This window comes from Delphinapterus leucas, chromosome 10 (assembly GCF_059928025.1).
Source record: "Delphinapterus leucas isolate spDelLeu-1000000601 "Yukka" chromosome 10, BTC_Dleu_Yukka2, whole genome shotgun sequence".
Classification (NCBI taxonomy): domain Eukaryota; kingdom Metazoa; phylum Chordata; class Mammalia; order Artiodactyla; family Monodontidae; genus Delphinapterus; species Delphinapterus leucas.
In genome coordinates this window covers 44,102,277-44,126,638 of record NC_143138.1, presented here as the reverse complement: position 1 = coordinate 44,126,638, position 24,362 = coordinate 44,102,277, and the positions used below count along the sequence as shown (strand labels likewise).

Sequence of the window (24,362 nt, the reverse complement as noted above, 5' to 3'; positions counted from 1 at the left end):
TGACTGGACTGATTGAAAAATTTATATTTAAACTTTTAGGGCTGGCTTTGTTACAACTGGAAACTCATAGTTTAGAGGGACATTTGACTACCCCGATTTTTCAAGTCTTACTCTGTTAAAGAATTCTCATCATCTATGTAGACACTAGAGTCTTTTATGCTTGAGAAGTAAGTCGTGTGTCTTACTGTCCAGACGGCAACAGTGGCTATGTTTTACCTGTCAGGCCTACCGAGCGGCGATGCAGACGCAGTGGAGCTGGATTCTGCAGCTCTGCCAGTGCGTAGAGAAGCACATAAAGGATAACAGCGCTTATTTCGAGGTATGGAGGCAGAATCACCATGTCAATCGATGGTATTGCAATTTTGGCTGAGTTACAGAAAACATTTCCATAATGTACTGTTAAGATGCATGTATGTAGTGTTCAGGGGAAAGAAACCAAAATGTTTTCTTTGTAGGGTATAGGGATATATGTTCTTCAGGGTAAATGGAAGCATTCTAGTAAGGAAGAAATACTTTAAAAATGCTTAAAATGTCAGAAAATCTTAATTTTGTCCATGCTTCTTATTAAGGAACTATTTCATTACAGAGAGCTTTCTTTCTGTTCTTCAGAAATTTTAAAATATTCTTGGAATTTCACCCCCGATTAACAGCTGTTTGGACCCTAAAGTGAAATAGAAGTTCAGTCAAAATGATATCGAGCCAAAACCACAGTATACAGAGAAACTTTGTTATATATATATGTATATATTATTTTTCATGTTCTTTTCCATTTTGGTTTATCACAGGATATTGGATATAGTTTTCTGTGCTATACAGTAGGACCTTGTTGTTTATCCATCCTACATATACCGGTTTGCATCTTCTAATCCTAAACTTGCAATCCATCCATCCCTCCCCCACCTTCCCTCCCCCTTGGCAGCCACCAGTCTGATCTCTATAGACATAAACTTTGGATGGACAGTTAGAATTCATTCATCATCATCCAAGTTCAAGAATTGGTGTTTGGTTAAAGGAATGATTTTGGCTAAGTTGTCTTGTGATCATATTCTGTTCCCATGTAGGAGGGGTCCACACAGGGCTCTGGTACTTGTAACTGACAACTCTGGGCTTTGCTGACATTACATACACTTTAACTGCCAGTTTTCATCTTTCCTTAGTTTTTCAATGATGCCAAAGAAGCCACGGATTACTTGAGGAATCTAAAAGACGCCATTCAGCGGAAGTACAGCTGTGACAGGTCCAGCAGCATTCACAAGCTGGAGGACCTCGTTCAGGAATCAATGGTATGAATAGGAAAACCTGCAAGTTTCATCAGTGATGTATAGTGAGGACTAGATTAGTGCTTTATTATGTTTTCTATGTGCAGAACTTCATGTTTCATTGGTACCCTTGATATTTCTGCCTCAATCAAGCATTTAAACATTCAGTTTTAGTGTTTTTTGGTAACAAATACAACAAAAGTGTTTTTCATGTGATTGCCTGAATATTTTAAAATGCTTTCGCTGTGTTGTGTGTGTCTGTGTTTAGTCATTCATTCCATAAATACTTGTTAACATTTCTGTATCCCAGACACTATTTTAGGTGCTGGGGATAGAACAGTGAACAAAACAGACAAGAATCCTGCTTATATGCCAGGGATGGAGCTCAATAAACATGATAAATTAGTAAATATACATAGTATGTTAGATAGTGGTAAATGCGAAGGAGGAAAGAAACAACCAAACAAAACAAGGGAAGAGAGATGTCAGCGGGGGTGGGGAGGGATTGAAAGCTTAGACCAGGTGGTCAGGGAAGATTCTTCTGGTGAAGTTCGTTTAGGCAAAGCCCTAAAAGAACAGAGTGCACACGTTTTTACTTTTAAAATCCATCTGATTTATTCCCTAGGAAGAGAAAGAAGAGCTTTTGCAGTATAAAAGCACAGTCGCAAGCCTGATGGGGAGAGCAAAAACAATCATTCAGCTGAAGCCAAGAAATCCTGACTGTCCACTCAAAACTTCTATTCCGATCAAAGCCATCTGTGACTACAGACAAATTGAGGTACTTTAACTCCTAGAAACAGACCAGATTCTGGCATTATTCATATATTTAAAAAATGAGGTCATATTGCTCATTAGTGTTAAAGTTTTCCACCTCAAAAATACAAAAAAAAATCCCAAGATTGGATGTGGAAAAAGATGAGTACCACAGTGACCTCGTCTTGTTATTCTGTTCTTCTTTTAAAACCAGATAACCATTTTCAAAGATGATGAATGTGTTTTGGCGAACAACTCTCATCGTGCTAAGTGGAAGGTCATCAGCCCCACTGGGAACGAAGCCATGGTCCCGTCTGTGTGCTTCAGTGTCCCTCCTCCAAATAAAGAGGCGGTCGACTTTGCAAACAGGTTTGTGCGCACTAGCTCCAGATGTAGGCCTGGCTGTGGAATTCTCTGAAGGTTAAAGAAACAATCAGTGCTTTGACAAGGCTCATAGGATCAGGAGGACCTAGAACTAGGAAACCTAGTATATGTCACAAACACAAAGAAAAATTGTAGCATGTGTTCAGAGGGAGTGGAAAGGCTGAATCTGAGTTTTCTTTCATATATTTCAGAATTGAGCAGCAGTATCAGAACGTCCTGACCCTTTGGCATGAGTCTCACATAAACATGAAGAGTGTGGTCTCCTGGCACTATCTCATCAATGAAATTGACAGAATCCGAGCTAGCAATGTGGCTTCAGTAAGTATAAATCTGCACATCCACCTAACCTGTCCAAAGATTTGGGGCCCCTTGTCTCGAGGGGTGGGTTTTGTATTTTCTCTGGGGTAAGATGGAGTCGAGCAGCTCCATGATAATAGTCATTCATTCAATGAATATCTGTCCCATGTCTGCTGTATACGAGGCATTTTCTAAGGACTGGGGAATCTGGAAATCCCATACTTCATTCAGGGCTTACATTTTCATTGGGAGACACGGTATAGTGTTTGGGCATATAGAGATGGGTGTAGTTTGATTTCACTTATTAAATCTTATAGTCTTGTTTTTTCTCATCTTTTAAAACCTAAGATTGTAAATGAAGAAAAAATTAATTTCCAGTGGTTTTCTATTTATGACTATTAACATAAACTCATGTCCCATGAGACCCACTTGAGATCTGTCCTTTTGAAATTTTACTCTTAGTTCTATAATGGATCACTGGTCTTCTTTAGATAAAGACAATGTTACCTGGTGAACATCAGCAAGTTCTGAGTAATCTACAGTCTCGTTTTGAAGATTTTCTCGAAGATAGCCAGGAATCCCAAATATTTTCAGGTTCAGATATAACACAGCTGGAAAAGGAGGTTAATGTGTGTAAGCAGTATTATCAAGAACTTCTTAAATCTGCAGAAAGAGGTAAAGCATGGGAATCCTTGCCTTTTTCTCCCGATGGGTGTTTAGTCCAGGCTATTTTCTGCTATCAATGGGAATCTCAATCTTAGGTATATTTTGTCAATCCACCTGTAATAGGTAGAAACAATGATTGGAACATTAAATGCCTGTTTGAAGTAGGAAGATTCAAGGAGGGATTCAGTTATTTCCAAATGATGAATTAATAAAAAGATGTCAACCAAGTCGTATGACAATGAATTCTTAGTGTATCTACTTTTAAACATTTTCACTGTTTTGCAATGTAATGTTCAGAGTGATGATCTTTTAGTTTCAGAAAAGTTTCAATTATTTTTCCGTACACCAAACTTGGATTTTTTAAAGACTTTTTCTTAGAGGAGTTTTAGATTCACAGCAAAACTGAGAGCAAAGGGCAGAGATTTCCTATAACCAAACCTGAACTTTATACAGGGGTTGAAGGAAAAGATTTTGTCTTGTTAACTTTTGTTAAATATAAATTTCATTCCAAACACTTGATATAACTTAGAGACCAAAAAAACTTAGCAGTAATACTCTATTTAAAAAATTTTTAAACATTAACATAATCCTTACCTTTCATTGTAAAGGATTTAATTTAGTTTTTATTACCAATCTGCTGCTAACATAATTCGCATTTCTGTGAACACAAAACAGAGCAATGCATTACTTTCCTTAGACATCATAAACCAGGTATCGGTACTTTAAGTGGCGTTGGGGAAATTCTATTAAATCTTCATAAATTGTAATGTCCACGATTTCAAGGTTTATATCCTTGGGGTGGATTTGTGGTGATAATTGGTAACGTTAGTTTGACTAGCTGTGTTTTAGTAGTAGTAAAACTGCCATGTTAAATCATGAACGAGAACATCCAAAAGATAGAAAATGAGGTATTTTCTAAGCATTACATTTATTTTCACAGAGGAGCAAGAGGAATCAGCTTATAATCTCTACATCTCTGAAGTCCGAAACCTCAGGCTTCGGCTTGAGAGCTGTGAAGACCGTCTCATCAGACAGATCCGCACCCCCCTGGAGAGAGACGACCTTCACGAAAGCGTGTTCAGAATCTCAGAGCAGGAGGTAAGGCTGAGAAGCGCGTGGGGACAAGATTAGCACAGATTACTGTCTTAATGACCTTTACTGTTGACTCTGCGACCTCTCACACGCTCCCTTTGCCAGGGGTCACTTGGTGAGGTCTGCCTATGTACTTAACGCTGATGGCAGACCAGGATTCTGTAATTCAGTTCTGTCTCTCACTTGGGTAAACACAGGAACACGGGCTTTCTCACCCATTTATGTGGAGGCTGCAAGGGCTTCTCACAGTTTCTCACCTGCTCGATGCACAAGCACTGAATTAGATGTTTGGGCCCGAGGAGATGGACAGTGAGGGAATGATTGATTATGAAACTTGACTGCTTTGGCTTCATTTCTTTGATAAAGTAAAAGTAAAGAGTATGTAAATGTCTTGCAACTAGAGATGGTCATACTAAGTGAAGTAAATCAGAAAAAGACAGATACCGTATATGATCACTTATATGTGGAATCTAAAATACGACACAAATGAACATATCTACAAAACAGAACCAGACTCACAGACATAGAGAACAGACTTGTGGTTGCCAAAGGGAAGGGGGGTGGGGGAGGGAAATACTGGGAGTTTGGGATTAGCAGATGCAAGCTATTATATATAGAATGGATAAACAACAAGGTCCTAATGTATAGCACAGGGAACTATATTCAATATCCTGTGATAAACCATGATGGAAAAGAATATGAACAAAATGTATGTATGTGTTTAACTGAATCACTTGGCTGTACAGCAGAAATTAACACAACATTGTAAATCAACTACACTTCAATTAAGAAAAAAGAATACGTACGTGTTTAAGTTAAGGGTCATAATGGGAAATGTGTATTTTTAAAGTGTTTGAAGAAAGAGACACCATCTGGAGTGATAGCCTAATCCTCATGTTTGTTCTCTGTTGTGTAGAAACTAAAGAAAGAGCTGGAGCGACTTAAAGGCGATTTGGCCACAATCACGAGTAAATGCGACGACTTTTTCAGTCAAGCGGCCGCCTCTTCCACGGCTCCCACCTTGCGATCCGAGCTCAGCGTGGTCGTCCAGAGCATGAACCACGTCTATTCCATGTCCTCCACCTACATAGAGAAGTATGGAACCACTGCCTTAATAGAAATCATCTAAACTGGCTTCATAAAAGTGCCACATATATATAGGCTGTTTAGCCAAAAATGTTCATTTTTAAGAATACAAAATATTTTTCTTAATAACAAATATATTAAATATTTCTGTGGACTTACGATGCATCTTCATGCTGAAAGGGAATGTGAGCTTCAGAGACTAGAGCATTAATGAGCTTCCCACATGTTGCCTGTACTTTTGGTAGCTCAGCTGTTGTAGCCTATAGGACTTTCCTCCCAGGCTTGGTCTAAATTAGGTTTGAAAGAAGCCCCTCTGCTGTTGGAATCTCCTGCTGAAGACCACTGTGGGGGCAGGGCATGGGTTCTGTTAGAAGACAGTTAGCGGGATGTTAATCCTTTTTTAAAAATTTTATTGAAGTTTAGTTGATTTACAGTGTTGTGTTATTTACTGCCGAGTCACTGCTACAGAAACAGTGATTCAGTTATACACATATATACATTCTTTTTCATATTCTTTTCCATTGTGGTTTATCCCAGGATATTGAATATAGTTCCCTGTGCTCTACTGTAGGACCTTGTTGTTTGTCCATTCAGTATATAACAGTTTGCATCTGCTAACCCCAAACTCCCACTCCATCCCTCCCCTAACCCCCTCCCCCTTGGCAACCACAAGTCTGATCTCTATGTCCGTGAATCTGGTTCTGTTTCGTAGATAAGTTCATTTGCGTCATGTTTTAGATTCCACATATAGGTGATATCATATGGCATTTGTCTTTCTCTGTCTGACTTACTTAGTGGGATGTTAATCTTGTAATAAAAGTGTCAGTGTCTCGGGATGAAGAACATGCTGCATCATGCACCCTCATGGGGCTTTGGGACTGTATTGCGGGAAAATAAACACTTACCAAAAGGGGGTGTTGTTTAATTCTCTTTTTCAGGTTGAAAATTGTCAACTTGGTGTTAAAAAACACTCATGCTGCAGAAGCCCTTGTAAAATTCTATGAAACTAAACTGTGTGAAGAGGAAGCAGTTATAGCTGACAAGAATAACATTGAGAATCTAATGAGTACTTTAAAGGTATGCATTTCACTGCTGGCTGTTTTTTAAGATTATCCTTTAAAAGTATTTCTCTAGCACTTGGCCCAGGTCTTCAGACATCAAGCATTAAATATCTGAACTTGAATACATTTCTGTCCATTCCGTGTCCTGTCTCTGTAGTACCATGGCTTACTGTAAATGAGTGTATTCATTCATTTTTAGTTTGAGGTGAGTTCTTTTCATTTGAAGTTTGGATCTTTTTGACGGTAGGTTTTTATAGTCTGTTCGTGTCGGCAGCAAGAGGAGTTGAAGCTAAAAAGTAAATTATTGGTAATAGATTTTCTTGTGGAAAGAGGCAGTTACTTTAAGAAATCAAGGTGAGTAGAGTAGTTAATCTAAGAAGGAAAAAGGCTGATAGTTGTATTTGTCTGTTTCTTTTCTTCCATTTATAAAGCTCTGAGTAAAGATGTTGTAAACCAATTGTGAAAAGTTTTCTCAGTGATTTTTTAATGTATGTGTTCATTTTTAAACAATGAGATCAGTAGATATTTAAAAAACAAACAATGAAAAAGACTTATCGAGGTAGCAGACTTGCTTATGAAGTTTATTTTATTGATATGCAAATTTCGTTAGACTGAACTCTATAAAACTGTTGGTTTTTTTAGGTCAAAGTACAGTCAAATATTGGCAATTTTATAAGGTTCAAGCTAATGTAATATTTTGTATATGAAAGCTATTCTTTCCATTGTCTGATTTTATAGCAGTCATTTGTAAATGAATGGTAAAATTAGGTGAATAATGTGTTTACACAATGAGCGGTTGATACGTTTTTGTAACTTTATAAATTGATCTATTTTAGCAATGGAGATCTGAAGTGGATGAAAAAAGAGAAGTCTTCCACGCACTGGAGGATGAGCTACAGAGAGCAAAGACCATCAGTGATGAGATGTTTAAAACCTACAAAGAGCGTGACCTTGACTTTGACTGGCACAAAGAAAAAGCAGATCAGTTGGTTGAGAGGTGGCAGAATGTTCATGCTCAGATTGACAACAGGTTAGCACCCTTTTCATTCAGTTTTAGCTCAGATTTAATCTCTGCATTCTGGGTAAAGTCTAAATGTATTAGGCTTTTTACTTCCATATGTAATTCATTCCATAGAGTTAATTTCCATATGTAGTTAATTGTGTTAATTGCAAGAGCTCTGTCCAATTACATTTCTTTTTTATAGGGTGGCCTTTAGTAAGATATTTAACTTCCAAGTAAGTTATTTTTCTGTTCTGTGTTATTACAACTGTTTATGCACTCTGGCATTTATATAGTTAATCTACTTGCCTTTTCTGAAGGAAAAAACAATGTATTTTCTAATTATTAGAGAATTCTCTAATTATTACCACTGATAATATCAAAATAACCATGACTTAGTAAGAGGAGGGTGGGTCATGCATTTCCTAGGGCCGGATGTAGCATCTATACTAGACAGGAAGCGTAAAGAAACTGAAATGTCCTAATGCTCATTTTAATCAAAGAGACAAGAAAGTCAAAATCATTTGCCCACTGACTGAAATAAAAAAGTGAAAAGAAATGGGATGGTTTTGGGGGCTCATCTTAAAAGAAATGGAATAGTGTTCCTTCTCATTCATTGTTTATGTTTTTATTAATGCAGCTAAAATGCATTTATTATATAGTGCCATTTGTGAGAAATAAATTATGTTTAAATATTTAGTATCTAATCTCTAAAATACATGATCTGTAGGTTTAATGTAGTGGTTTTAAAATCATAGAAACTGGGGTGTTTAATCACAGTTCCTAGAAAGTACCCTCTGAGTCCATGTTGAACCATTCATTGCTACCATGTCATTTTTTCAGAAGTGAACTGCCATTGCTGCAAACTATAGGTCTCAAGACTTGCTGATTGATAATTATTATGGTTAACTTTCCAGTTTTCCTGCTTTTTAGCTTTAGTCTCTCGGGCTTGTCCCTAGAATAATCAGTACCGATAAATTGCGCAAATCCTGGAGAAAAAGAATTTGTATTCAACCCAAGGCAGTGTAGGTGCCCTTGGAGATGGGCCTGGGATGCTGTGGCCTCGAATTCTCAACCACCCCTGTTGTTGTGCTTAGTGCATCTTAAGACAGTAATACTTTGTCCCTCCCTTTTTTTCTACACCTTCCACCTTCCTATTGGTTACTCTTGGAAACCGTGACTATTCCTTTGTTAACCTCTTAGGTTACGGGACTTGGAAGTCATTGGGAAGTCGCTGAAATACTACAAAGATACCTATCACCCTTTAGATGACTGGATCCAGCAAGTTGAAACTACTCAGAGAAAGATTCAGGAAAACCAGCCTGAAAACAGTAAAACCCTAGCCACACAATTGAATCAACAGAAGGTGTGTAAACACAGTTCCTTGTGCTAGGGTTGTGTCTGCATTTGGTCACTCAGACCTTGACCTTCCTTCCTCTTGTTAGTAAGATAAGTCAGCAACTATTTCAAGGAAGGCAGGGAATAAATCAGAAATGTTAAAAATTTGCACTCAAACCTACATCCATCCCTTATTTTGATTTAAGAAAGTTGCATGTTGCGACAGTTCAAGTTTCTAATGATCCTTTAATCGTAGGTATGGAAATCTCTCTGGTACTTTGCTGGCTGCAATAGTTTCATGGGATCCTAAATTTTAAAAAAAAATGGTTAGTCATAGAAAATTAAACAGCCACATGTGATCAAGAGTTAAATGCTTTGAGATTTTTGTTCCATTTTGAGGGGCCAGTAATTTCTAGCTCTCTTTAGATCAGGAGTAGGTGGGGGATAAGGGTTTCAAGTCTGCTTGTGGATAATTCCCATGGAGTTTAGTAATTTCTACTTTGGAAGCCTCATGAGGGGGTGTCACATAGTGGCTTAATCCTGAAAGCTTGGACTTTACCCAATGAGGCAGATGACATTAAGTGCAGTGGGGTAGAGGGAATTCCCTGGCAATCCAGTGGTTAGGACTTGGTGCTTTCACTGCCGAGGGCACAGGTTCAATCCCTGGTTGGGAAACTAAGATCCCATAAGCCATGCGGTGCAGCCAAATAAATAAATCAATCAATAAATAAAGGGTACAATTAAAAGAAAAAGTGCAGTGGGGTAGAGAGCTGTAGTCTTAAGTGATGTAGATATTTCTTAGTGCCTGAGATATCAAGTTGTTGGATAGCATAGGGTTCCTTGTCCTTTTTCTCCTAACCTGTGTGTGCTTATAGATGCTGGTGTCTGAAATAGAAATGAAACAGAGCAAAATGGATGAGTGTCAGAAATACGCAGAACAGTACTCCACTGCGGTGAAGGTGAGAAGACCAGTTCCTTGCATCAGATTTCATGTTCAGATATTCAGGGAGGTGCTTCTACGGTATACTTTTAAAGCCTTTGCAGGTCATTCAGTCTGTGTTAAAAAGTGAAACAGAGAATCTTCACTTATCTGTTAATTCTTTATGAAAGTGTGAGTCACGTGATGACTCCTGGTCCTTTCATTCTCTCTCTGTGTCACACACATGCACAGACTGGCCACACCCCCATGTGCACCAGAATAAAATGTAGCTCTGTAATCTGCCTCTTACCACTTTGCTTCCCCTCTCCCCTCCTTGCTGGAGTGTTCCACGCAAGTATTGCTGGAGTACTCCATGGAAGTATTGCTGGAATATTCCATGGAAGAACGTCTTCCTTGTGCTCTAAGTCACCACACCTCAGCTTCACCCATCCGGATCTGCAGTCCCATTTCCTAACTAGAGGAGAGGGAGGCTGAAAATAACTGGCACGCTGTCCCTATATGTCTCCATGAACTCCTAAAGAGACTTAGGAACTTTCCTGGCCACCCTAAATGTTTCTTATTTTTATTACCACCTTGGAAACATGTCAGGATTGGATTGATTCTTGAAAATGTAGTTTAGCAATATTTTCTTGACTTATTCAGTGAAAGTAGATGCCCTTTCTCTGCATCAAATCACTATAGAATGAAGGGTTAGTGCTTTGCTTTAATTAATCTTACCATTTCCTTTATACAGGACTACGAATTACAAACTATGACCTACCGGGCTATGGTGGATTCACAACAAAAGTCTCCAGTGAAACGCCGGAGAATGCAGAGCTCGGCAGACCTCGTCATTCAAGAGGTGATACCCGTCCAGAGATGGGGAGGGTGTAAAAGAGAGAAGCAACACTTTAGCAATTTTACATTTATACATTTGTATTGTGGTAAAATGTCCATAATAGAAAATTCACCATTTTAGCCATTTTTAAGCATACAATTCAGTGGCGTTCAGTACATTCATAATGTTGTACAACCTTGAACACAATCCATTTCCAGAACATTCCATCATCCCAAACAGATGCTCTCTACCTATAACAATGCATCTTATTAAGGGTTTTAAAAAACCTTTGAAAATCTTCATTCAAGATGAATGAATTGCAGAGAATAATAAATGTGTATCATGATCAAATTTAGAAGAGGATTGCCATCACTGTGGTTTGCACAGCAGTAATCTCGTTCCTACTCGGTTATCATTGCTGGGGAGTCATGAACTTCCCTGTCCCATAGACTAGTTAATATTTTAATTATTACTCAGTGTTCATTCAGCTCATTTAGGGCAACTGGAGATTCTGTTTTTATTTTTATTTTTCCTTACTTGCAGTTCATGGACCTGAGGACCCGGTATACGGCTCTGGTCACCCTCATGACACAATATATTAAATTTGTTGGGGACTCATTGAAGCGTCTGGAGGAAGAGGAGGTAACCATTAACCATGGGCAGGTTACTGAAAAGGAGCCACGAGATGGTTTCATGATAAACTCACGTGGTTGAGAGCTGATGTATAAGTGATTAATTATAAAATTACAGTGAAAAACAGTAGAGGCGTAGGATTTTTTGGTTTGTTATTAAGATTCTCTCGAACTGAAAAACATTACCAAAAAAAAGGAACAAACTTTTTGGAAAAAAAATTTTTTTATTTTTACTCTAGGGCTCTAGTATGAGAGCGTTAATGTCGTTAAGTGGTTCTATTTAAATTATGGAATGTTGGCAGTTTAGCAGAAAGTTTTTCAGTTTTCTCACAGTTGAGAAGTATTGTTCTTTGAAGTATAGTTACTACTGTTATGATATCTGCAGAAATATTACATAAACACATTTGTTTTATGCATTTTAAATTAATTTACATCTTCAAGGATTTAAAACATGAAAGTCATTAAGTTAGAAGTAGCAGGTGTTTATACAAAATGGTAGTACTTTTTAAGAATTGTGGGGGGGGGTTATTTTGTTTTTGTTTTTAGCTTTGCCAAAAAGATATGGTGTATATTAAAAAGACTAAGTACCATTCCAATTTGGAGAACTTCAGTGCCTTTGATTATGCATTTAAAATATATTCAGAAACAGAAAGAATAAGGAGTTATTTATGGAAATATATTTTCATAAAAGGCTATTGTATCTAATTTTGAAAGTATGCTCTGCTCTATTATCTTAATATGCTTTCTGTTCCTGACCTCAGAACAGACAAAAATAGTAAACCAAATGCTGTAGTAAGCAAATTTTGGGGCATTAGCCATTTAAATTAGACCGTTGTTGAAATTCTGTAGGTGACTGTACTTAGTATAACTCCATTCATATAATGAGAGAACCAAAATGGTAGTAAATGTCTAATAGATGTTGCTTTCTTAGTTTCTAAAATTATGACCGCTTTTGTAAACTACTTTTGTCTGTTCAGAGTTAATAGTTTTCGGCAACTAAATCACTAACATGGCTACTTGCAAGTCTTTATAACTAACTTCCTTTGGGTTTAGAAAGGAGAACCAGAATATTTTCACATTCAAATAATTGGCATACACTTCTCATCTATGAAGGAAAGTCCATATTTTTTTTACATTCTTAATTTTTAAGAGATATGATTCCATTTTAAGTGGTATACAGATCTTTTAAATTGTTTATTTTGTAGTTAAATGTAATATAAATAATTTAAGCCCTTCCCTTTCTTACAATGTATGTCTGCACATATATGAGCCAATTTGCTCAATGTATCTGATGAAGTAGAATAGTAGAAGTTGATAGAACCAAAAGATATTTCAAAAAGCCTGAAATATATCCAAAATTATGCTTGTCATCCTTTGAAATATAAAAGATTATGTTGAATTTAAAGTCAAAACAATGTAGCTTATGGAAGACCATGCAAAGATTATTATAATTTAAAGCAGATTTTAAAATTCCTTGTTAAAAATTCACCACTTAAGGATATTAATAATGGAATATCTTACAAAAGATACATAGCTCAGTTTTCAGATTCCAAAGAGTAGTGTTTCTGAAACTGGGTCTGTCTATACTCACATGAGAGATCTTGGTCAGAGAGCAGAATTTTCCATGGTAAACATGAAATCAAAGAGGGATTCAAGTTAATTTCAAAGATAATACCAAATTAGTTACAGAAATATTAGTAGAGTGTCTGTAATAGATAGATGGATAAAGATATTTCTCCAGTCTTTGTTGATCACAAAATATATTAAATGTTAATTGCTGAGATTAAAGGACAGCATGTCTCCTTGGGGAACGTTTAGATAAAACTTGAAGTTATTTTTATTTGAATAAGTTTGAGATATACAAGAAAGCAAATCAGCCATAGGACTAAATTGTTTCTAGTAATTTTTCTAATATTTGCTAAAAACTTCAGAGTTATCCAGGCAACATGAGATTATTATCAGTCACTAAAATGACTCCAGAACACTGAGAGTTTAACAACAGACATTTTTTTGAGAGAATTTTCATTTTTTTAAACCTTAGAACATGACCAAGAAAAAAAGGGAGGGACTCACAACTTCTGAGCAACAGCCAAGTTTTAAACAGAGTTTGATGAGGAATTGAGAAAGACCCTTTTAGAAATCATCTGCTGAAAACATGTTGAACACCTAATGTGTAAGCAGATAAAATGCTTCAGTATCACTGAGAGTTGACCCTGATAAGAAAATAAAGAAAATAGAACACTAAATACTGCAGCCTGTGATGAGATTTCTTTTCATATGAATTCTTATTAAAAATCATATTTAGGTTAGCAAAGGAAACATCTAAAATTCTCATCAAGATTATTGGGGTCAAGAAATGAGAGGAAGAAAAATAAGATGCATGGTCTATAATACAAACTAAACTCTTGAGATTTACCAGGGCTTTTCAATGGAAATAAAATCTGCTATTTAGAATAATTTCCCTCCTTTTGTTTAAATTATTTCTAAATATGATGATTTTGAGCTGATGATATGACACTAATAACCTTATGGTATTAATAAAGAGAAATTAAATTGTGGTTATAAACTAGCCCTGATCATGTTCTGTAGTCAAGTGTATTTCTCCCAGCTGAGATTGATTCTGTAATCAGTAGAGTAAACAGATTTTCTTAATTGGATCTGAATCCCTAAGTACACTTTTACAAGCATTTATATTTAACAAATATCTTTATGTTTATGGAGTATCTGAAGGTTCTTGTCAAAGTGGATTCATATGAGCCATGTCATTAAGGACAACAACAAAATCAGTGAGCATATGAAGCACATCTTTTCTAAAGCCACCAGGGACTATAGGTGCCTTTGCATTAGCAATTCCGACTATTGTAAGTATCATAGTAGGGCAAATATAAATTAGTGAGGCATTTGATTGCAGAAATTACAGATTTTTATATAATTTTCCTCCTTCCTTATGTTAAGTATTATTTCCTCAATTGGCTCTCTGTTCCAAAGTTCTGTATCTTGCTTCTTTCACCATTAAGACAGGAGAATGTAAATATCATTTCAAATTTCCATTGGGCTAGAAAATGAAAACTAAATTCTCTAATGTCATTCAGTTCCTATACATTGTATGTTCTTCTCAGCCCACAGGACTGAGTTGTGTGTGAGAGCAGAAAGAGGACTGTTGTGAGAATTTTGGTTCCTACTTTGTCACTTGCCTATTGTGTGAGTTTTCAAAATTATTTAACCTCCCTAGACCTCAGTGTCCTCATCTGGGGTGAGGGTCATACTGTAAGCTTCCTTCTTGCTGTAAAATTCTGAGCTAGCTAATTTTAAAAGCAGAATTATTCCTAAGAGACCAAAAAAAAAAAAGAAAGAAAAGATTCCTTGATTTAGAAAACCTGACATGCAGGGTTTTTTGTCTTCTCTGACTATTGACTTTCTGAAGCTTCTTCTCTGCAGATGGTGGTGGGGTTGGTGGTGGGGTTTGTTCTGCCTTTGGTTTCACTGGTCTGTGTAAGTCCTTTCATGAGCATGGCTTCAGATTCTTAAAGACAGATTGGAGTCGAATGGGTTTGACCCTTCTGAACGTCTCTCATAGATGAAAAGGTGTCAGGAGGCTTCTGAGCACGGGGTGTATTCAGATCTGCTCCAGCGGCAGGAGGCGACGATGCTGGAGAATCGCAAACTCACGGGGAAGATAACAGAGCTGGAGAGGATGCTGGCTGAGCTTGAGAAGCAGAAGTGCCGGGTTGAGGAGGAGCTTCCAAAGGTCAGGGAGGCAGCGGAGAACGAGCTGAGGAAGCAGCAGAGGGATGCAGCGGACATCACCCTGCAGAAGATGCGGGCGGAGGGCGAGGCCCAGAGGTACCGCCGGGAGCTGGAGGCCGTTGAGGGGGAGAACGAGGCGGCGCAGCGCGAGCTGGAGCGCGTGCGGAGGCTCACGGCCGAGGCCGAGGCTCAGAGGGAGGCCGTGCAGAGGAACCTGCGTGGCTTCCGGAAACAGCTGGAGGAGCACACTGCCACCAGGAGGGCCCTGGAGAACCATCTGAAGAGGAAAGACTCCAGCCTCCACGAGGTGGAGCAACAGAAAGATAAGCTGATGGAGGAACTAAGGAGAAAGAAGGACCACGAAGAGGAGCTCCTGAAGCTGGTCGAGCAGATGGAGAAAGACCTCACGTTCCAGAAACAGGTGGCGGAGAAACAGCTGAAGGAAAAGCAGAAAATTGAATCGGAAGCCAGAAGAAAAATAATCGAGATGCAGTGTTCGTACAAAGAAAACCCACTGCCAGCTTGTATGAGCACCCAGGCTGAGGAACTGAAGCAGCAGGTGGATGAGCTGACAGTGGCCGATAGAAAGACTGAGAAGGACATGAGGGAGCTGAAGTATGAACTCAGTGCCCTGCAGCTCAAGAAAACTTCATCGGAGGAGAAGGCTCGCTTGCTCAAAGAAAAACTGGGTGAAACCAGCAATGCACTGAGATGCCTCAAGCTGGAGTTGGAAAGGAAGGACCAGGTGGAGGAGGGGTTCTCTCGGCAGCTCCGGGAGCTGGACAGGCAGCTGAGCCAGACCACAGGGAAGGCAGAAGAGGTCAGGCAGGAGGCCAATGACCTTAAGAGGATAAAGCACAACTATGAGCTAGAACTGGAATCTCTGCAGGAGGAGAAAGGGAAGCTGCAGAGGGAGGTGGACCGGATCACCAGGACACAGGCCGTCACCAAGAGGAGCATCCAGCATTTAAATTCACAAGTTACTTCTTTGCAGGATGACAAGGACTTCTCTGGCGAAAGAGCACGATCCTGCCAGAGAAAGTCAGATCACCTGAAAGAACAATTTGAGAAAAGCCACGTGCAGTTGCTTCAAAATATTCAAGCCGAAAAGGAGAATAATGAGAAAATCCAAAAGCTTAAAGAGGAATTGGAGAGAAGTAATGACTGTGCAGACACACTAAAGCACAAAGTGGATGAGCTCACCAGGCAGAATAACGAAACCAAGTTAATGATGGAGAGAATTCAGGCAGAATCAGCAAATGTGGTCTTAGAGAAACAAGCCATCCAGCAAAGATGTGAAGCACTGAAAATCCAGGCGGATGGTTTTAAAGACCAGCTTTGTGCCACAAACAAACACTTGCACAAACAGACGAAAACGGAACAGGATTTCCAGAGGAGGATCAAATGCCTGGAAGAAGACCTGGCCCAAAGTCAACATTTAGTAAGTGAATTTAAGCAGAAGTGCGACCAGCAGGACCTCATCATCCAGAACACGGAGAAGGAGGTGCAAAGTCTGAGTGCTGAGCTAAGTGCATCCAAAGAGGAGAAACGCCTTGGGGAGCAGGCAGTGCAGATGCAGTGGGCACAGGTGCAGGACCTGAACGACAGATTGAAAAAGGTGCAAGACGAACTGCACTTAAAGATCCTAGAGGAGCAGGTGACCCACAGGAAGATGGTTCTGTTTCAGGAGGAATCTGAGAAATTCAAACGTTCTGCAGAGGAGTTTCGGAAAAAGATGGAAAAACTGATGGACTCCAAAGTTATCACGGAACATGATATTTCGGGCATCCAGCTTGACTTTGTGTCTCTCCAGCGGGAAAAGTTCAGGGCGCAAGAGAACGCAAGGCTCTGTGAAACAAATATCCGAGAACTTGAGAGGCAGCTCCAGCAATATCGTGAGCAGATGCACCGAGGGCAGAATGGGGAGGCACATCACTACCAGAAATGTCGGAAGCTCACAGATGAGCTGGTCGCCCAGAAACGGGAGGTGGAAAACCTGAAGCAAAAGATGGATCAGCAGATAAAAGAACAGGAGCATCAGTTAGTGGTGCTCCAATGTGAAATCCAGAAAAAGAACCCAGCCTTCAAGCCACATCTTGAGATGGCAGTGAAGGAGTATCAGCGCCCAGGGGACTTCTCCTCCTCTCCCTCCATGGCCAGGTCCCCTCTACAGAGGTGGACTCAGGAACCACAGCTTTCGGAGGAAGGATGGCAACATCGGGGTGCTGAACAGATGCAGAAGGAGGGCCAGGGCGGGCCATCAGGGGCTCCGGTTGAGAAAGAGAAAAGTCAGCAGTGTTACTCTGAATACTTTTCTCAAACAAGCACCGAATTACAGATAACTTTTGATGAGATGAACCCTGTTGCAAGACTGTCAGAAATCGAGAAGCTAAGAAATCAAGGTCTGTACAATTCCAGACACGCTGTCAGGTGTCAAGATGACAAGTGTGAAATAGACCTGGTGACGCTTCTGGCACCCTTAGAGGTATACCCTGGATTCTGGAACCTTGTCAGCTACCCTCTGTCAGGTTTCCGCTCTTGTTTCCTTTCTCTGCTAGGCTACATTTTTTAACCGTGTTGAATGTGAGTGGCTCTTTGTAGTCCGACAGAAAATCATGCTATCATTTTCTAGTGATTTACTTGAATCTTTACTACAAACTACAGTCTTCAATTTTTAAATGTTTGAGATGAAAAACACAGAGGTCATGGCTATCCTGTCATATCTGTGGGACTCTATTCCGAAAAATTTGACCCTAAAAAAAAAAAACTAGAAAAACCAAGCAGTTAACTTTAATTTCTAACACGTTTTGTGGACAGATTTTACCTCCTGTCTTTTTTAGACATAGCATTTTAATACCTTAATTGTCATCTAAAGTTTAAACTTCAGACTGTCAAAATAATATTTCTTGTTCCTGAACCCTCTTGGGCTTGAAAGTGTTTTTCTCTTATCTCATCTTTGTTATTCTAGGAATTATATTTGGATTAAGAGTGGGTAACATGACAATGTTCTTTAGATGACTTTTAACGTCTTATAAATTCCCGTTACAGATAGCTAAGAACAAGCAGTATGCTATGCACACAGAAGTCACGGCATTAAAGCAAGAAAAGAGCCCAGTCCCCAGTGCTGATGAATGGCTGCTTGAAGGGTGCAGGGCACTGGGTGGACTCAAAAGAGATTTTCTTAAGAAGGGCTCAGAACCAGAGACCTTTCAGAACTTTGGTGGTGATCACGCATGCTCGGTCAGGGATGATGAGTTTCAGTTCCAAGGGCTCCGGCACACTGTGACGGCCAGGCAGTTGGTCGAAGCTAAGCTTCTGGACATGAAAACAGTTGAGCAGCTGCGACTTGGCCTTAAGACCGTTGAAGAAGTCCAGAAAACTCTGAGCAAGTTTTTGACAAAAGCCACCTCCATTGCAGGGCTTTACCTAGAATCCACAACAGAAAAGATTTCATTTTCCTCAGCTGCCAAGAAAATCATCATCGATAAGATGATGACTTTAGCATTTTTAGAAGCTCAGGCGGCCACGGGTTTCATAATTGACCCCCTTTCAGGGAAGACCTATTCTGTTGAGGATGCAATTGTTAAAGGTGTGGTTGACCCCGAATTCAAAATCAGGCTCCTTGAGGCAGAGAAGGCGGCCCTGGGGTATCCATGTTCTTCTAAAACACTGTCAGTGTTCCAAGCCATGGAAAATAGAATGCTTGACAGGCAAAGGGGCAAACATATGTTGGAGGTGCAGATTGCCAGTGGGGGCGTCATCGACCCCGTGAGGGGCATTCGGGTTCCTCCAGAAGTTGCCCTGCAGCAGGGGCTGCTAAATAACGCCATCCTGCAGTTTTTACATGAGCCATCCAGCAACACCAGAGCCTTTCCCAATCCCAATAACAAGCGAACCCTGTATTACTCAGAGTTACTGCGCATGTGTGTCTTTGATGTAGACGGGCAGTGCTTTCTGTTTCCATTTGGGGAGAGGAACATTTCCAATCTCAATGTAGCGAAAACTCACAGGATTGCTGTCGTCGATACTAAGACAGGAGCAGAACTGACTGCCTACGAGGCTTTCCAGAGAAACCTGATTGAGAAAAGTACCTACCTTGAGCTGTCGGGGCAGCAGTATCAATGGAAGGAAGCCACGTTTTTTGAGTCCTATGGGCGTCCCTGTCGTATACTGACTGATAGTAAGACAGGATTACAGTTCAGTATCAGCGAGGCCATAGAGCAGGGAACCATTGACAAAGCCTCCATCAAAAAGTATCAGGAAGGCTTCCTCACACTCACAGAACTCGCTGATTCCTTGCTGAGCAGGTTAGTCCCCAAGAAGGACTCGCGCAGTCCAGTGGCAGGGTACTGGCTGACTTCCAGTGGGGAAAGGATCTCTGTGCTAAAGGCCACACGTCGGAATCTGGTTGATCGGATCACCGCTCTCCGATGCCTTGAAGCCCAAGTCAGTACCGGGGGCATCATTGACCCTCTGACCGGCAAGAGGTACCGGGTGGCCGAGGCCTTGCACAGAGGCCTGGTGGACGAGAGGTTTGCACAGCAGCTGCGGCAGTGTGAGTTAGTCGTCACGGGGATCAGTCACCCTATCAGTAACAAAGTGATGTCAGTGGTGGAAGCTGTGAGTGCAAATATCATAAGTAAGGACATGGGAATCCGCTGTCTGGAATTTCAGTACTTGACAGGGGGGCTGATTGAGCCCCAGACCCAGGCCCGCTTGTCGATTGAAGAAGCCCTCCAAGTAGGGATTATAGATGTCTTCATTGCTACAAAGCTCAAAGATCAAAAGTCCTATGTCAGAAACATCCTCTGTCCTCAAACAAAAAGAAAGTTGACATATAAAGAAGCCTTAGAAAAAGCTGATTTTGATTTCCACACAGGACTTAAACTCCTAGAAGTATCTGAGCCCTTGATGACAGGGATTTCCAGCCTCTACTATTCTTCACAATAGAACCTGTTTATAGAACCAGAGTCAGGGGTGATGCTGTCTAGTTCGTCTGCTTTGTCCACAGCTTGATGGTATGAGATCCACGGCCTAGTAATTGTGTGACATGCTTGAAGCACTGTTAATTTCTTGAGGGCTGGAAACACCTGACTGCTCAGAAGAGAGAATACTTTCAATTTAAAAAAGTTTTTTTATTTTTTTAGATAAAGTTTTATTGGAATGCAGACACATTGTTGTGTACATATTGTCTTTGGCTACTTTTGGGTACAAGGACGGAGTTGAGTAGTTCTAACAGTAACCATATGGCTCACAAAGCCAAAAATATTTGCTCTCTGGTCCTTTCCAGAATAAAGTTTGCTGTCTCCTGATCTGGAAGAATTTGCATCACTCCTTTAGACTAAACGTCAGGAGGCTTGGATTTTGGACTCCATTCTGCCCGAGAGAGAATACTTTTAAAATGGAAAATAACAAAAGATTTACTCCTCTTCATAATGGTTCCATTTAGCTTTGAGATTCGTTTTTTGACTCCTACCCAAACTAAATAAAAGTATTTTACCTGGAATATGGGATAAGCTTGAGGATCTCCAGTGAGTTCACAGCATCCTTTCTTCAGAACTCTGCATCACTGCCTGGATCCAACCTGGTGTCAGGGTTCCCATTTATTAAATGATTCATTACACTCACTGAAAGAGCACTTAAAAAAGAACCGTGGAATCGCAGAGGAAAATGTAAACTTGTTCTCACATCCGTGAGGCTGTAGTGTTTCAGATTGCCTTGAAAAATGAACATTTTTAGTTTTTCTGTATGTCGTAATCTTCTTTACATATTATATTTTACCACCATCTCCTATTTCTAGTTACGACTTTGTAATTAAAAGCAGCATTATGAATGGGTTATGTGTTGGAGGAGAGGGAAGGTTTTTCTTCGTTCTGTGTATTTTTTGTTTTGTGTAGACTTTATTCTTTCAGCTTTCCATTGTCTGTCACTTTTCTGTCACCACAGTTATGATTGTAATGCTAATGCAAAGGCAGCAATTCAGATTTCTTTTAGTGCTTCATGAATAAAGTTGAGTTTTTAAATGTGTCATATTAATAGACTAGCTAGGAGGTTAGGCTGATCATTCAAGACTATTTCTCACAGCTTGCTTTGCTACCATAAACATTTTGGAAGTACATCTACGTGACGTGTTGAATATGGTAAAAAATGAATAAAATATCTCGATAACCTGTGTGTGATGAAAAAATATTTTTAAATCCTTGTTTTCTGTGGAGAGATCACTTTAATGGCTCAGTAATTTACTGGAATATATCTTTTTTTTTTTAACCACTCACACCTGTCAGAAGTCACTGGAAGAAGAAAAGAAAGAGCATGTTGAAAGAGCCAGAGAATTACAAAAATGGGTATCAAATATCAGCAAGACATTGAAAGACGGAGAGAAGGCTGAAAAGTCTTCCTTCTTTAAGCAAAAGGTACTCACCGAGGTCCTGGTTTAATAATAATGATAATATCAATAATTATAGTGGGGAGAATTTACTGAGTTGATACAGTCCACCTAAAAAAAAAACCCTTTAATTCTTTAGTTTCCCCCATATCTATATGCAGTTATAATGAGGATCAGAGACGTTAAGTAACTTGCCCAAGGAATCACAGTATGTGGCAGAAGAAGCTGTCTCTGCTTCCAAAACCTGGACTTCATCAATATTAGTCTCACTGTTAGTCAACCAGTATGTGGGACTGCTTTTCCTCACAGTGAGATCTGCTTCCTGATCGTTTTGATGAGCATTGCAGGAGAACAGAGTCACTCTGTTTGGTGCCCTGAGTACATTCATGCACTCCGTGTCATAAAGAGTTGCAAGCTCGTTCTTAGAATAGAAACAAAAAGTTTCAAGAGCAACAAACTGCAGACCAAGATGTTAACATTTGAGGATCGCATTTAGTTGTGCTTTTCTGGGTCTTTTCTATTTCCGAAAGAAGTGTTCTCCCATCATCCACTGGAAATCCTAGATTCTTTCCCTTCCCTAAATGAAGTCTTTAGTTCTGTAGGCTGTGTTCTGAACCCCACTACTTGACATAAGTTGAGTGGCCGCATTTCGTGAGATGTTACTGCTCTGAGGTGTCCTTTGGGCTGTCCCACCTGAAGCTCTTAGGGCACTGAGTTAAGCAGTTTTGCTGCTGCTACTGATAATGCTGGAATTGCTACTATATTTTAAAAAATAAATTTCCACTAAGTAAGCAGTATTTTTCTCGATTATGTTTCCTGCACTGCCCTGCTGCTCCTGCCTGACCTGTGGAAACTACAGAGGCAATCATTAGCTTTCCCTTCCAGCTCTGCATCAGTACACACTTGTCATCACTTGAAACAGACATTTTTGACATAATCCAATAACAGAAAGCTTCAACATCTTGTCTCATTTCGCCTATGGCATGAGGCAGATGAACCTTATTCGAGGTTCCCCCGGGAGAGGTTTATAGACCTGAGTATTTACTTGAATTCTCATTCAGTTGAAATAAAGCCAGCTTAGCTCATAGTCTAGCAGACTACATTTTATAGAGTGTGGGGGAAATAAGTTGGAAAGGAAAATTACATTTAGTGTTTTAAACCCAAAACCTTCAAAGCAACTTTATGCGAATATTTAGTTTAAAACATCTTCTTCATTTTCCCCCTGTCAAATAGGAAAAGAGCTAAAATAGGGACACAAACTTAGCAAGGATTTCTTGAGAGAACAAGTTTCTTTTCAGGAACGTGGTTTATAAACGCTTGGTATTTCCTCATTCTGTAGTTCTAAATTCTCCAAAATTTTACCGACCAGTGTTAGTTTTAGACCTAGCAGACATAAAAGTAGACAGATACCTTTGCAATGCAGATCATGGCCCCAGTTATAAATCTTGAATAACACTCGATGGTCTCTCTGTTGGAGGATATTTAAGGTAATTTGATGTCAGTAATAAATGTGTCTTTCAGAAAATCAGTATTGCCTCATGATTACCTATAGCCATGAAAAATAGACTTTAGGCTGACTCTCAGTAGAATACGTCTGGGGAAAATACACCTTTTCATTGTCCCATCATTTCATTTCTGCTCACTTAAAAGAATGGCATTTACTTTCTGATATTAGGTCTTCAGAAATGATACAGAGAGGAATTAGGAGAAAGTAAACAGGTCAATTTTATTTCTCTGTCTGTCACAGGCGACTTTTGCAAGTGAAGTCCTAGTAATAGAAATTATTTAATCTTGACCCACAAACCTAGAGAGGAATACTTCTAGATAGGAATTTTTTTCCAAAGGAGCATTGTATCCAGGAGCTTGGGGGAAGGAAGGGAAGGTTTTTGTTCCATGTTCATGTATCTTTTTGAGGATGGCAATGTTCTTCCAGTGCTGAACGTCTGGCCACCTGGGGTATCATTAAGGCATTCTCTGTTCGTGGTTGGGCTGGGACAAATGCAAGAACCATATCATGCGGTATTATTATTTCCTCGTGGAAATGATGGCCTTAGGGTTAGAGGGAGGGACTTTCCTTCATCGTGCATTCTCAAAAGCAGTCTTCTTATCCAGGCCTGTGAACCAGTAATAAGTGATGGGTATTTACTCAGATCACCTGAAAATATTCCCATCGTGTGGGTCTTGATGAAAACTTGGAGTTTTTTTAAATGACTGTTGTGTCATCTTTGTGAAGGAAGAGCTTGAGTGTGTTTTCTTTACCTCGCAGATTTCCAGTGAGGAAATATCAGTCAAGAAGGAACAATTATCTGAAGCACTGCAAACTATGCAGCTCTTCCTGGCTAAACACGGAGACAAGTATGTTGGTTTTCATTAGGTCTTTTATTTGAAGTAGGGGAGTGGTCTTCAAAACTCTTAGTAAAGTAGAGGATGGTAAATTGCAATGTAGAGTTTAAAAATGGGACTCAATCACAAATTTACTTAGTAATATAATAACCTAAGACTATAAACTTGGCTATTTAATTGTCGCTTTTCGTCACTCTTGGTCTTTACCAAAACCCTGAAATGTACTTATTACCCCATATATCGCTGATGAGGAAACAGGCTCAGAGAGTTTAGGATCTGTAGCTAGTGAGTAAAGATGCCAAGCCAGGTCTTGATTCTGAGTAGTACTTACTCTCCAAGACGTACCTTTTGGGAAATGTGTGTAAATACGTTCTTCATTTTCTTAGCTGAGAACTGTGGCAACTTAATTTCTTGTGGTTTGGTCCTACTTTTTGCAACAAGGCACTTCATATATTTCAGCTAATGCCTCAGACAGGGAAGGAATCTACCCTTTTCTTAAATATTGTTTGTCTGTCATCTTTAGAATTACTCTAGAATGATTTTATATTGTACCTTAGGTTAA

General features: G+C 39.5%; 2 protein-coding genes across 23 annotated transcripts in view; both read left to right on the top strand.

Annotated features, from left to right (window-relative positions):
• Positions 1-24,362, top strand: part of DST (dystonin) — a 497,316-nt gene that overhangs the window by 325,022 nt on the left and 147,932 nt on the right. For 12 of the 22 annotated variants that reach the window (XM_089918933.1, XM_089918932.1, XM_089918922.1 and 9 more), the window contains 17 exons: positions 224-319; positions 1,158-1,283; positions 1,885-2,037; positions 2,227-2,381; positions 2,588-2,714; positions 3,185-3,368; positions 4,300-4,457; positions 5,368-5,546; positions 6,476-6,614; positions 7,435-7,628; positions 8,802-8,964; positions 9,812-9,895; positions 10,610-10,717; positions 11,237-11,335; positions 14,903-17,557; positions 21,357-21,485; positions 23,724-23,812. In XM_089918933.1, coding sequence (XP_089775059.1) covers positions 224-319; positions 1,158-1,283; positions 1,885-2,037; positions 2,227-2,381; positions 2,588-2,714; positions 3,185-3,368; positions 4,300-4,457; positions 5,368-5,546; positions 6,476-6,614; positions 7,435-7,628; positions 8,802-8,964; positions 9,812-9,895; positions 10,610-10,717; positions 11,237-11,335; positions 14,903-17,557; positions 21,357-21,485; positions 23,724-23,812 — 4,838 coding nt within the window. The remainder of the gene's footprint in view (positions 1-223; positions 320-1,157; positions 1,284-1,884; positions 2,038-2,226; positions 2,382-2,587; positions 2,715-3,184; positions 3,369-4,299; positions 4,458-5,367; positions 5,547-6,475; positions 6,615-7,434; positions 7,629-8,801; positions 8,965-9,811; positions 9,896-10,609; positions 10,718-11,236; positions 11,336-14,902; positions 17,558-21,356; positions 21,486-23,723; positions 23,813-24,362) is intronic. The other 10 variants (XM_022581520.3, XM_022581525.3, XM_089918929.1 and 7 more) reach the window with 1 other exon arrangement.
• Positions 17,651-21,350, top strand: LOC149748223 (desmoplakin-like). The gene has a single exon (XM_089918938.1). It carries the CDS (start codon positions 18,145-18,147, stop codon positions 20,020-20,022), a length of 1,878 nt encoding a protein of 625 aa, XP_089775064.1. The 5' UTR covers positions 17,651-18,144; the 3' UTR covers positions 20,023-21,350.

Excerpts from the sequence above, each read along its gene's own strand:
- LOC149748223 (XM_089918938.1), top strand. The coding sequence starts at position 18,145 with ATGCACACAGAAGTCACGGCATTAAAGCAAGAAAAGAGCCCAGTCCCC.